General features: G+C 35.9%; 1 protein-coding gene across 2 annotated transcripts in view; it reads left to right on the top strand.

Annotated features, from left to right (window-relative positions):
• Positions 1–12,368, top strand: part of LOC113068880 (ephrin type-B receptor 2-like) — a 53,087-nt gene extending 40,719 nt beyond the window's left edge. The window contains exons 5-16 of one of the 2 annotated variants that reach the window (XM_026241766.1): positions 44–379; positions 4,669–4,793; positions 5,200–5,362; positions 6,681–6,789; positions 6,942–7,006; positions 7,773–7,886; positions 8,079–8,326; positions 9,729–9,944; positions 10,046–10,195; positions 10,403–10,596; positions 11,487–11,642; positions 11,838–12,368. In XM_026241766.1, the coding sequence (XP_026097551.1) occupies positions 44–379; positions 4,669–4,793; positions 5,200–5,362; positions 6,681–6,789; positions 6,942–7,006; positions 7,773–7,886; positions 8,079–8,326; positions 9,729–9,944; positions 10,046–10,195; positions 10,403–10,596; positions 11,487–11,642; positions 11,838–11,946 (1,985 nt within the window). In that variant the 3' untranslated portion in view covers positions 11,947–12,368. Of the gene's footprint in view, positions 1–43; positions 380–4,668; positions 4,794–5,199; positions 5,363–6,680; positions 6,790–6,941; positions 7,007–7,763; positions 7,887–8,078; positions 8,327–9,728; positions 9,945–10,045; positions 10,196–10,402; positions 10,597–11,486; positions 11,643–11,837 lie in introns of both variants that reach the window. The other variant, XM_026241765.1, reaches the window with a different exon arrangement.
• The last annotated feature ends 488 nt before the right edge of the window (positions 12,369–12,856 follow it).

The following is a 12,856-nucleotide window of genomic DNA, read 5'->3' as shown; positions in this document are numbered from 1 at the left end:
ACGTGAACTTGCTGATGAGGCAGTGTGGTTTGACTTTCCGCAGCGGTTCCGTCTGCACCCCAGAGAGTGATTTCTAGTGTGAACGAGACTTCCCTGCGGCTGGAGTGGGATCCGCCGAAAGAGAGCGGAGGCCGGGAGGATGTGGTCTATAACATCATCTGCAAGAGCTGCGGTTCGGGTCGAGGAGCCTGCACTCGCTGCGGTGACAATGTGCAGTTTGTGCCCCGCCAACTGGGCCTGACCGATCCCCGGGTCCACATCAGTGACCTGCTGGCCCACACGCAGTACACCTTTGAGATCCAGGCTGTGAATGGAGTGTCTGACCAGAGTCCCTTCTCACCTCAGTTCACCGCTGTCAACATCACCACAAACCAGGCCGGTAAGACAGCAGTAAACACAGGTAACAGTTTGAGACACCGCAGATGATTTTTCCACTCATAATATTTAATATAACTTGTTGGGGGTTGGATACGACCTTGAATTACACAAGCTTTTGTGTTGCCGGGCAACTTTTCTAGAATTTAGTATAAGGATATATGATTTTTACTGTGAGATTAGTCCAGGGGTCTGCAAACATTTTAATGTCATGGACCTTCCCATATCCTTCCTAAAATATTAAATGTAAATGTGCAAAGAGCTGTTCATATTTTATTTAATAAATAAATCCAATATGTATAAAATATGTTTGAAACTAAATATTTATATATTATATTAGTATAGTGTAATTATTATATTTAGAATAAAATGGTTAATACTATCAAATTTGGTAAAATTTTACTTGGTTTTTATTATTACTTTTTTATTCATTCATTTATTTACTTTTTTATGTAGCAACACCACCTAAGAAATGTGTCTAGTGTGTAGTCAGTTGATGCCAAAACCAGCTTAACTATTTAGACCCTTTATAAAAAATGAGTTGTCTAGCTGTCTATTCAGGCAGCCCACCGCCCCGGTTTGAAAATATGCAATTTTGCACATCACCAGACTGTAGTTACAGACAAGTATCCCTGCGAGTCTCACTGTTCACGTTGCCAAGTTCTCTTTTTTTTTTTCATCCGAAAGCTGCTGTGAGTGTCTTCAGTTTTATAGGACACCATCATGATAGTGATGTGTTTGCATCTTTTTATCTTCACCTGATCGAATTTCTAATGTTCCCTCAATTTTTATCTGAGAACTGAAATCAAGTCCACAACACTCGTCATATTGCTTTGTACAGGGATTTTAAATGCCAGTCAAAAAGAGCCAGTTCAAAAGGAACATAATAGTGTTTAATAGAGCATTTTAATGAGAGCTGTGCCCCCGGCTGTGCTGCAGTGAACTCACTGGCCCTATCACTGGAGGCTGGGGCTCCACCGGTGTGCCTGTCAGTCCACATTACCGCTTCACTGCTGCCATTAAAAGACAAAAATCCACCTCACACCACCCGCGTCCCCCCAAACACACAGAGAGAGAGGGACAATGACAGGACCGGCTGCTCAGCCAGAGCCCAAACGTGAGCTCAACAGCTACGGGGTTTACACAGCACTCAGGAACTGTAATTGTCCTCCCACACTCATGGATTTATTAATAATGTTGCTCTGAGAAACTTACAAGCGAATGGTTTTTATAAAATACAGGATGTCCACATCAAATAAGTAAAAACGGTATAAGAAAATAACAAAAGGATATTTAGCCTCAGGGTAGGAATTTCGAAAAGAATAATAAAAAAAAAACATTAGGCGTATACTATTCCCATTAATGTTTTCAAGTCTTTAATACTTTGTTTTAAGCTGCTATCAACTAGAAAATGACTTTGTCATTTGCCGCAGTGGAAATTCTTGTGGAGGAAAGAATGATTATGAGATCCATTTCGGATGGAAATGCTCGTAATCTGTTCCTTTTTTTCTCCTCCAGAATACCACAAGGACATATGAATTTATGTTTTTCACCGAGAGTACTACTTGTATTTCTCATAAATTGCAGTCAAAGAGAGCAGCGGAATGATGAAGTACCACTTACTGCAGACTCTTTGGAAAACCAATCACCTCATCAAACCAAGAGAACTTATTTTCATATATAATGACTTGCTCTTTTTTATAGATGCATACCTGTGGTGGATTCTCTCCAGACGTTCTGGAGTTTCTTGAATTTTATAAAACTGCATTTCCTTGAAAACACTGTGGTCTATTAAAGAACAATGGCTACTTAGAATGAACAAGATTCAAAGGCTAATAGCTAATAGTTTTTGTTGTTTTTTAAACACTACCATTCAAAAACTCATTTTGTAAGAAATTAATACTGTTATTAAGCAGGGACACATCAAATTGATAAAAATGATAAGTAAAAACATAATCTTACAGAAGATTTTTTTTTCAGATAAATGCTGTTATTTTGAAGAATTTATTTACTGTTTTCACCAAAAATGTTAGGCCGCACAACTTTTTTTTTAAACAATGATAGTAATACATGTTTCTTGAGCAGCAAATCAGAATATTAGAATTTCTGAAGGATCATGTGGCACTAAAAACTGAAATTTCAGCTTTGCCATCATAGGAATAAAAAGGTTTCAAAAAGGACCAAAAAATAAAAATAAAGAGGGCCATACAACTTGTGCACTACATGTCAAGTTTTCTTAAGCCGTATGATAGTTTGTGTGATGGAAAGACTAAAGACTGGTCACCATTCATTTTGGATTGAGAAAAGAGCGTCTTGAACATTTCATGAAACTTCTGTTTTTTGTTTTGCTGAAGAAAGTAAGTCATACAGGTTTCAAAAGACACAAGTGTGAATAAATGATGGCTTATCTTTAATATTTTCCTAGTCTAGTCCTGTCATCAACAACAAATTATGGGGGTCAAAAAGTTCCATGCGCCTGAGGAACTGAATTTTGTGATTGTTTGAAAAGGTTCGTCTTCTTATTTGGAGTGTTAGTCTAATCACATCTGTCTTTCCTAGTGTTGTTTGGATGAATCTCTCCAACATACACAATGGCACGCTCGACTTCTCAACAATCCCATCCTCCTCACACACCATCCCATCATTCAGTGCAGTAAATCAAGACACAGGGTCTGTTCTGCCCGTTGAAACTAGCACATGGAAAAAAACTTAATCAAAGCTCAGGATCGAAGTTTACAGAGAAACTAAATAGCACAAGACATATTTTTTTTACACAAACATTGTGTGCTTAATATTCCTGAGCTCTGATCGACAACAGAGAGAGCAGAACATCCTGAGGCCTCGAGCTCTCTAAGCAATCAACCATCAACTTTATGCCAACTATAAATACAAAGTATAAAACGTCTTTCTTTGGGCTTAACAGCCATAATTATACAGAAATGGCACACGTGGAAGAGTATCAGTGTCGTTTATTTGACCAATTTATTTTGAAAAAAGATTCATATTGTCTTAAAATGCTCAGATATTGCCTTACCTATTATATTTTATCACGCATGTCTAGGGAATCAGTATTTGGCATATAAACAAGCCCAAGCAAACCCTGTTCAAGGCATCGATTGGCTTTAAGGCACCGTGATTTGTTTGATCTTTAAACCACAAGTGCAGTTTTACCAGCAGCCATAGTCTTTGCCGGCTTTCACACTTGTCTTTTTGCTTCTTTAAGCTTGTAAATGATAATGTAGTGTTACATGGGCTTCCAGAGTCTTTCTTTTAGTAGTCAGCCTGAAGCTGCAGTTGATATAATGGCTCCTCTATATCCAAAACTGCACTGATGCCAGAGGACTGTGAGTTCAATGCATAGGAGCTCCAGAACTGTAGACGTTATAGCTGGTCCTTGTTGGAAATGCTGTTGTGCTTGGGGAGAGATTTATATGCTGCTGCAGTGCTTTCCAAATGTCAAAAACTGTGAACCCTCTAGATTCTTTATCTAAACCAGAGGTCTCTACACTACCGTTTAAGAGTTTAGGGTGTGTAAGATTTGTTTTAATTTTTTAAATTTTTAAGAATCTTGTATGTGCACCAGGGCAACATTTATTTGATCAGAAAATACAATACAATAAAAACAGTATATATATATATATATATATATATATATATATATATATATATATATATATATATACATACATATATATATATATATATATATATATATATATATATATATATATATATATATATATATATATATATACATACATACATATATATATATATATATATATATATATATATATATATATATATATATATATATATATATATATATATATATATATATATATATATATATATGCAGTTTATTCCTGGGATGGAAAAGCTGAATTTTCAGCATCATCATTCCAGTCTTCAGTGTCACATGATGATCTAAGATGCTGATTTATTATTTTGTTATATTATAACGGTCTTTACTCTCACTTTTCCCCAATTAAAGGTATCTTTGATAAATAAATATATAGACTTATTAAAACAAACAAGATTTTCAGGAACAGATTTAATGAATTAATAGTTTTAACTAACTTTTGATCTATTAAGGATTATGCAATGTATTAATTATAATGTTCTTAATGATTTTTTTTCCGTGATTCTGTGTGGTGATTTAAACCTCTCAAATGCAATCCTTATTATGAACCTAGTTTTCATGTAAAGACTCTCAGATGAACTCCCACAATTAATGTATCCAGCAATATTTATTTCTTATTAATTGTTTCCTTTTTCTCATCCTCTCTACAGCTCCATCTGCTGTGTCGATCATGCATCAGGTCAGTCGAACTGTGGACAGTATCACATTGTCCTGGTCCCAACCAGACCAGCCCAATGGAGTCATTTTGGACTATGAGCTACAATATTATGGGAAGGTAATAAGTCATCAAGTTCAATTGAGGTCAACTTCACAAAATAATTAAATTAAATACACTACATGAATAGATTATATTAGTTTAACACATAACATTCAAATACATTTCCAGAGTGTCTGAGAAGTTCTGTATTTCTGGATATCCTGTTATTCTAATTAAATTGTTAATGTAGACCCACAAAATGTATTTAGCAGACTTCCATTTTGCTTATTTAAATTAACTTGCAATTAAATTGTGATTAAAAAGTTCAAATACTGTGTTACATTAACATAATTTTAATTAACTAAATGGATCAAGCAGCAAAACCAAAAGAATTGCAACTGAATCACTGACATTCTAAAATGTGAATGACTAAATTTGGTTTTAATTGCTTCTGTATGTTTTTATTTTTTTGGTTCAAATGTAGAATACAGCAGGGTCTAACTCCTCTGTACTGCGGAGTCAGACTAATACAGCAGTTATCCGTGGCCTGAAGCCAGGGACCATCTACGTGTTCCAGGTGCGGGCCAGAACAGTGGCGGGCTTTGGACGTTTAAGTGGGAAGATGTACTTCCAAACAATGACTGAAGGTATTGGACTTTAACAGATGTTTGGCACTACACACGTTTATTTTGCTCTTCTACTTTCCCAATTAACAGTCTAATTTTTCAGATGCTACAATCTGGCAAAACCTGCTTTCTGGTCTCTTAAATAGCTTTAACCGTAGTCTCTTGGACCACAATTTTAGATCTATGTGACAAGGGCAAAGCAAGAAACATGAGCCGGTGACCAAGCCATCGCAGCATGCTTCTCAATAATAATCTTAGATATGTAGCCACATTCCCTTTCAATGAATGGAAACATTTGACAGCAAGGAGCACTTTGCTACTTGGAAACACATTTGTTTGTGTTTAGCTGGCATTAGAAAATTCTGTGGCATGTCTGACAAAATCCAGAAAGTGACTGTTGACAAATTATTATTATTAAGATGTCACACATGTAAAAAGTGTTGACAGTCAATTGTTGAAGATGAATCAACAGCTTAAGGAGGTTTGTCAGCCAATCAGAACCAAGACTTCAACAATACTGTGATATAAAATGTGGAAACAAAAATATTTGAGACCAATTGAGTCAATTTTCTGTGTACACTGCCATTCAAAAGTTTAGGGTCAGTAAGAAAGCGTTTGAAAGAAATATTTTATTCAGCAAGGATGAATTATATGGATCAAAAGTGACAGTTAACACATTTATAATGTTAAATGGGTCATCATGTTGATATGATTTTTTAGGGTCTTAATGAAAAGTCTATAACATACTTTAGTTAAAATTTCTCAATGGTAGTGTAAAACGGCACCATTTTTAATCTGTCAAAAACAGCTCTGTTCACCTGCAAACCGTTGTGGTGCATTTCCCTTTAAATGCTAATGAGCTCTGCTCACCCCGCCCCTCTCTTCTGTTCTCTGAGAGACTGTAAACTTTAGCTGCATTCGTGAAACTTGCAAACTGGCAAATTATTAGAAAAGGCAATTTACTAAATTAATTAAAATTTCTGGAGGCGAAGCTGGATCACGATTGATTCACTCGAACATAGACACATTAAGGTAAACCGGGGGCAACAATTAAACATTTAACACCTTAAACATTTGAATGGTAGTATATTGTGTGTGTTTTTCATCTTTTTGCCAACATTTAGACTGATAAAACCCTCTGAGAATTTAAAATGATAGCTTTCATATTTAAAGTGTGCAGTTCTGTTGCAAAACCTGAAATGTCCTTGGCTAAAGCAGGAAATGTTTTAGTACAGACAGTATGCAAAGAGACATTTTTCCACCAAAATAAATGCTATAGCCTTTTTAAGATTAAAAATCACAAAGGCACAAGAACTGATCTGATTTTGTACATCTGAAGAGGAGTACAGCTCCAGCCTGCAGGAGAAACTGCCCCTCATAATCGGCTCTGCTGCTGCTGGTGTTGTTTTTCTCATCGCTGTGGTTGTGCTCATTATCGTCTGTAATCGGTGAGTCTGTTGCTTACCATGATCTGGAATAGATTACACAAAACCGAACAGATGTTTGATTTTACTCTGTCTCTTATAAACTTTGAAATAGTGTTTCAAAGTAGCCCCCTTTTTTCTGACTTTTTCTTCTTTTCCTGTCGGGGCCTCATCAGGAGAGGAAGTGACAGGACTGAATCTGAATACACTGACAAACTTCAGCATTACACCAGCGGCCACAGTGAGTAAACCATTCAGTGACTTTATAATATTTCATTTGTGCTTATAATATTTACTTGATCTTTTTAAACAAGGCTCAGGTCAATAAAGGAAAACAGCAGCCCGTTGCACAGCACATATAAACATAACATTTAAACCGCAGCATAACTCTACTCACAATTTGAAGATTTTACCACACAACACCACACTTGCACTGTATTGAAATGGTCCATGTGGTATTGATAAAATCAACTAGTTGACTCAGCATGTGCTGTACATGCACAAACCATAATTAATTTTCACTTCATCTCCTCTCCCAAAAGCACTTAAATGCTCAGAATACTCCAGATTTATTATTTATTTTGTTTGCCATATGAGTCTGTGTCATTGATGGGTATTATAATATTGACTGATAATTTAATTTGATAAATATTCATCACTGATTATTGAGATATGAAAAACGTTTATTTTAAACTTTTTTTCAAGTGAATGTATACTTAAATTTCAAACTATTGTACAAGTCTTGTGGCATGTATTGGTTGTGAAGATATAAGCACAATTTATATATATATACTGTTTATACATATAAGAATGTAATTATGATAAAATAAGAAAATAAAATGACCTTGTACATTTGTGTTAAGTTTGTGATCTGATTTTCAAGTGAAATTATATGGTGTTTTATATCCCGTCTTTAAAGAAACATAGATATGCCATTTTTTACAGTATAGGCAATATGTTTATGTTGCATACACTGCAGCTCCTGTTTCTTTTCCAAGTGTCTCCAGGAATGAAGATCTACATTGATCCTTTCACATATGAGGATCCCAATGAGGCAGTGCGCGAGTTCGCCAAAGAAATAGACGTGACCTGTGTGAAAATCGAGCAGGTCATTGGTGCAGGTGAATGTCACTTTTCACTTAAATTAGGAATATTTTAATATGCATTATAGAGTGCTGATTTGCAGTCTAACCAACATCTTTGCATCTCATCTAGTTAGTCGAGAATTATTGTTAAAGGAGCAACAAAGTTTTAGTAAACCAGGCTGCTAAATTTAATTATTTCCATCTAATTGAATTCTAAATGGCCTTTAGGTGAGTTTGGAGAGGTATGCAGCGGTAATCTCAGGCTTCCTGGGAAGAGGGAGATTCTGGTGGCCATTAAGACTCTGAAATCAGGCTACACTGAGAAGCAGCGGCGGGACTTCCTGAGCGAAGCCAGCATCATGGGCCAGTTTGACCACCCCAACATCATCCACCTGGAAGGAGTGGTGACCAAGAGCACTCCAGTAATGATCATCACTGAATTCATGGAGAACGGATCACTGGACTCCTTCCTTCGGGTATGTTTCAGTGTTGCTGCAAGAAAATAACCACAGCAACATACGCTGGTATTTTGTAAGTTGTCTTGGACTTACTGACATCTAGTGGTGTGGAAGCAGTATCATGCAGAAAGAAATTTCAGCTACCGATGCCGTTTTCGAAATGCTCATTTCTCAGTTAACCATCATTAATAAAGTAAAACTGTCCAATGGCTGTAAAATTCGGCTGTTTAGTTCATCTTAACCAAAAGGTGACCCACTCTATGTAGAATATAATCGATTTTATGATATGGCTATTTTAACAATACATGAATGTAAACATTTACTCTTTTTTTTTTTCTAAAGCAATATTTACACTGCAGTTCAAATGTTTGTGATCAGTAAGATTTGTTTTAAATGTTTTATTTGGGAAAGACGTTTTTTATACCAAGGCAACATTTATTGGATCACAAAATACAGTAAAAGCAGTAATATTATAAAATAATATTATTATTTACAATAATACCCTAGCAACCGCATAGCAGCACCCATCCCAAGTACCCTAGCAACCACATAGCAATACCTTAGCAACCACCCCAGGTACCCTACAAACACCCTTAGCAACCACCCTAGAAGCCATCCCGTTCAAACTTTAATCTTTAAAACTATTTCATATACATTTATTTCAAACTACTTCAAACTGAAAAGCTTCAAGAGTCAAGTTTTACAAACTTTCTGGCTAGGATTTTTCAAGCCAACTTAAAGTTTTCCTACGGACTTTGCTATCTAGTTTACAACAATTGTTTTCTATTTTGATATATTTTACAATTTAATTTATTCATTTGATAGCAAAGCTAAATCTTCAGCATTATTACTCCGGTCTTTAGAGTCACATGAACACATGAAACTGAATGGAAAGTAAAAAAAATAAAAAAATAAAAAAATCTTTATAGAAAACATTATAAATATCTTTACTATCGCTTTTGATAATGCATCCTTGCTGAAAAAATTATTATTTGTACAACCTAAGAAATCTATTAAACCCAAACGTTTGCTGCACATGCCGTTTAATCATGATTACCTTACATTGGGTTTAAACTTTGTAGATTTTTGGCAACTAATAAAAAAATTAAAAAAATGTACCCACACATTGCCCTAAAACCAATTTATTTAAGATTTTTATTTCACAGTGTGTGATGGCACTTGTCCTTGTGCTGCTTTTAACTGACCCAGGATCCCACTGGGCAAGGCACAGATGTGTCTGCCGAGAGGCACAGCTGGACTGAAGTCCAGATGTTTCGCCACAAGATTGACACAGGCTCACAGAACAAAGATGTTTTGTTAGGAAGGCTGATTTCAAAAGAAACATATGTGTATCCTCCGTCTTAAACACATAAATTTGATTATTTTTTAATATTTCTGTATTCTCTGTATGACATCTCAGCAAAACGATGGCCAGTTCACTGTCATCCAGTTGGTTGGCATGCTGCGTGGCATTGCAGCTGGCATGAAGTACCTCTGTGACATGAACTACGTACATCGTGATCTGGCTGCCCGCAACATCCTGGTTAACAGCAATCTAGTCTGCAAAGTATCCGATTTTGGGCTTTCTCGCTTTTTGGAAGATGACACGTCAGATCCTACATACACAAGTGCCCTGGTGAGTGTGTGTTTAACGGGTCATGTGACCTAATGCTATGTGGAAACACCTAGTACTTTATCCCGATGAAATATTCCTAACTGAATTCAATGTCCTCACAGGGAGGGAAAATTCCAATACGATGGACTGCTCCCGAGGCCATTCAATACAGGAAGTTCACATCCTCGAGTGATGTGTGGAGCTATGGCATCGTAATGTGGGAGGTTATGTCCTATGGAGAGCGACCTTACTGGGACATGAGCAATCAAGATGTATGAAATCAATTCTTATGTATTGATGACTAGAGATGATAGTTTTCATCATGAAGAGCTGTATAAGGATGTCCCCTAGTGGACAAGCAATGTCATTAAACACCAAATGAAAGTGCATACAATAAGATGTGTATATAAAATGTTTATTTTAATGTTATATTGATGTTTTATTAAGTATGCTTAATAAGTAATTGTTCTTCCCGTCAGGTAATAAATGCTATCGAGCAGGATTATAGGTTACCTCCTCCTATGGACTGTCCAAATGCACTGCACCAGCTAATGTTGGACTGCTGGCAGAAGGACAGAAACAACCGGCCGAAGTTCAATCAGATTGTTAACACTCTGGATAAGATGATCCGTAATCCTGGCAGCCTGAAGGCCACCACCCCTCTCTCTTCGGGGTAAGAGATTTTATTCTGGGTCAACAACTGGTTCATTCATTCTATACTTATTTAAAAAAAGGTTTATTTTCAGTATTTTATCTTTTAAGTTTAATGAATCAAAATTTATTTTAAGTTAAGATATAGTGTTTATCCAGAAAATGACAAATTTATAATTTTTTTACATTAAATTAAATATTCAATTGAATTACCTCTGTTTTATTTTTATTTAGTATATTATTTAAAAGCCCATGCTATGTGTACTGTGTTAAGCTAACTGAGACTTGATATAGCACTTCTATATCATTGCTCTTTTTGTTGTTTTTGATTGCTTCCACTGTCTTCATCTGTAAGCTTTGGATAAAAGCGTCTGCTAAATGACTAAATGTAAATGTAATGTAAGAATGCTTAATTTTTGTTACAATTTTTAATGTACACTATCATCCACAAGTTTGGGGCTCAGTAAGATTTGATTTGTATATTGAATTTGATTGAATATTTTAAGGAAGCAAAAAGTGACCGTAAAGACACTTACAATGTTACAATTATATTTAAAATAAGTGTTCTTTTAAACTTTCTATAAAAAAAAACTTTCTTCTTTCTTGAGCAGCATATTAGAATGATTTCTGAAGGATTCAGTGACACTGAAAACTGGAGGAATGGCTGGTGAAAATTCAGCTTTGCATCACAGGAATACATTTCATTGTAAAATATATTATAATAAAAAACGGTTATTTTAAATGGTATTAATATTTAACAGTATTGCTGTTTTGAGTGCATGTTACAGATGTAGTTTGTCATTTTTAATTTGTTCAACTGGGTCAGGTGGTGTTAGATGTTTTTTTTTGTTTTTTTTAAATAATTTAGCACAAGTCCCATGTAGTGTTGTTGATTCTGTGGGTGCTTTACAGCGTACATCTACCTCTGCTGGACCGCAGCACACCAGACTTCTCCAGCTTCAGCACAGTGGATGAATGGCTGGACGCTATCAAAATGGGCCAGTACAAAGAGAACTTTGCCAATGAAGACCTCACTACCTTTGAAGCCGTGTCTCAGATGACTATGGAGTATGTTTTCGCTATATTCCACACAGCTCGACAGAATAACATCCATCATATTCATTACTAAGTTACAGAACCAGATGCTATAGCCACCAAAAACCTATTACCGTAAATCTGATGGATAGTCTTGTCTGCTTAGATCATTCTTTGACTGTGACATTGTGCAGTCTCTTCTCTAACGCCCCTTTTCTGTCCTCACAGTGACATTCTGAGGGTGGGAGTCACACTAGCAGGCCACCAGAAGAAGATTCTCAACAGTGTGCAGATGATGCGAGCCCAAATGAACCAGATCCAGTCAGTGGAGGTTTGATTCTTAAGAGGGGAGGATGGGACTAGCCTGTGCACACCAGACCCCTGTGGACCTTCTCACAGAAAGACGCCCCCCTCAGCGAGCCCTCTGTCCAGAGCCCAGCAGTCACTTTCTCTAGGGATGATCAAGAACAGATCTCCGCAAGACCGCTTTGGTCTCGATACTGCACCAGCACTCTGAAGGCAACCTGTAGTCTTTGCAATGGCCAAAATGATCCATAGATGTCATTCTGGCTACATTTACATGCAGGTCCATATTCCAGTATTATCTCTGACTTTGCAGTATTTCTATTCTATGAAACCACATAAAAGCCTCTCATGTTGGTATATCTATTATGCATTTCTAATTTAAGGTGGCGGCTTTGTTAAATATAAAAAAAGAATTGCCTTTTTTTTTTGCTCTATTTAATTAATAGATTTAATTAATTGCTCTAAGCAGCTTTATCTGTTGTTACATTATGAAATGTGCTATCGGTTACCTGCTCGATAACTGTTTTTGCTAAAGTTCATTAGTTCCTAAATCAACAAGTGAATGTATTTCTGAGCACCTTCTGGGTCCATTAAAAAAAGCATTTAAAAAGTGCACCCATTAACATTCAAATATTACAAGAAGATTCACAGAATAAGAATAAAATGCAGTCACCTTTTTATGAAAGTGTTATATTGTCAGAGCATTTCCATATGCGGAATAAAAGGGTTGAAAAGGTTGTTCATGCATGTAAATGTAGCCACTTGCACATTATTTTGGCTGTTAGTTTTTTTGGGTAAATCTGCAAACTCATTAAATGAAATCAATTTTGATTATATACAGTACAGCCCCTTTACTCTTTGAAATGATTTGGTTCTCAAATCTAAATCATATCCACCAGATATGTATTGACAGGATCATTTAAAATGTAATCTTTTGTTTT

Source organism: Carassius auratus, unplaced genomic scaffold (genome assembly GCF_003368295.1).
Source record: "Carassius auratus strain Wakin unplaced genomic scaffold, ASM336829v1 scaf_tig00000254, whole genome shotgun sequence".
NCBI classification, from domain to species: Eukaryota; Metazoa; Chordata; class Actinopteri; order Cypriniformes; family Cyprinidae; genus Carassius; species Carassius auratus.
Note: the sequence above shows the minus strand (reverse complement) of the source record. Positions and strands in the feature narration are given on the sequence as shown.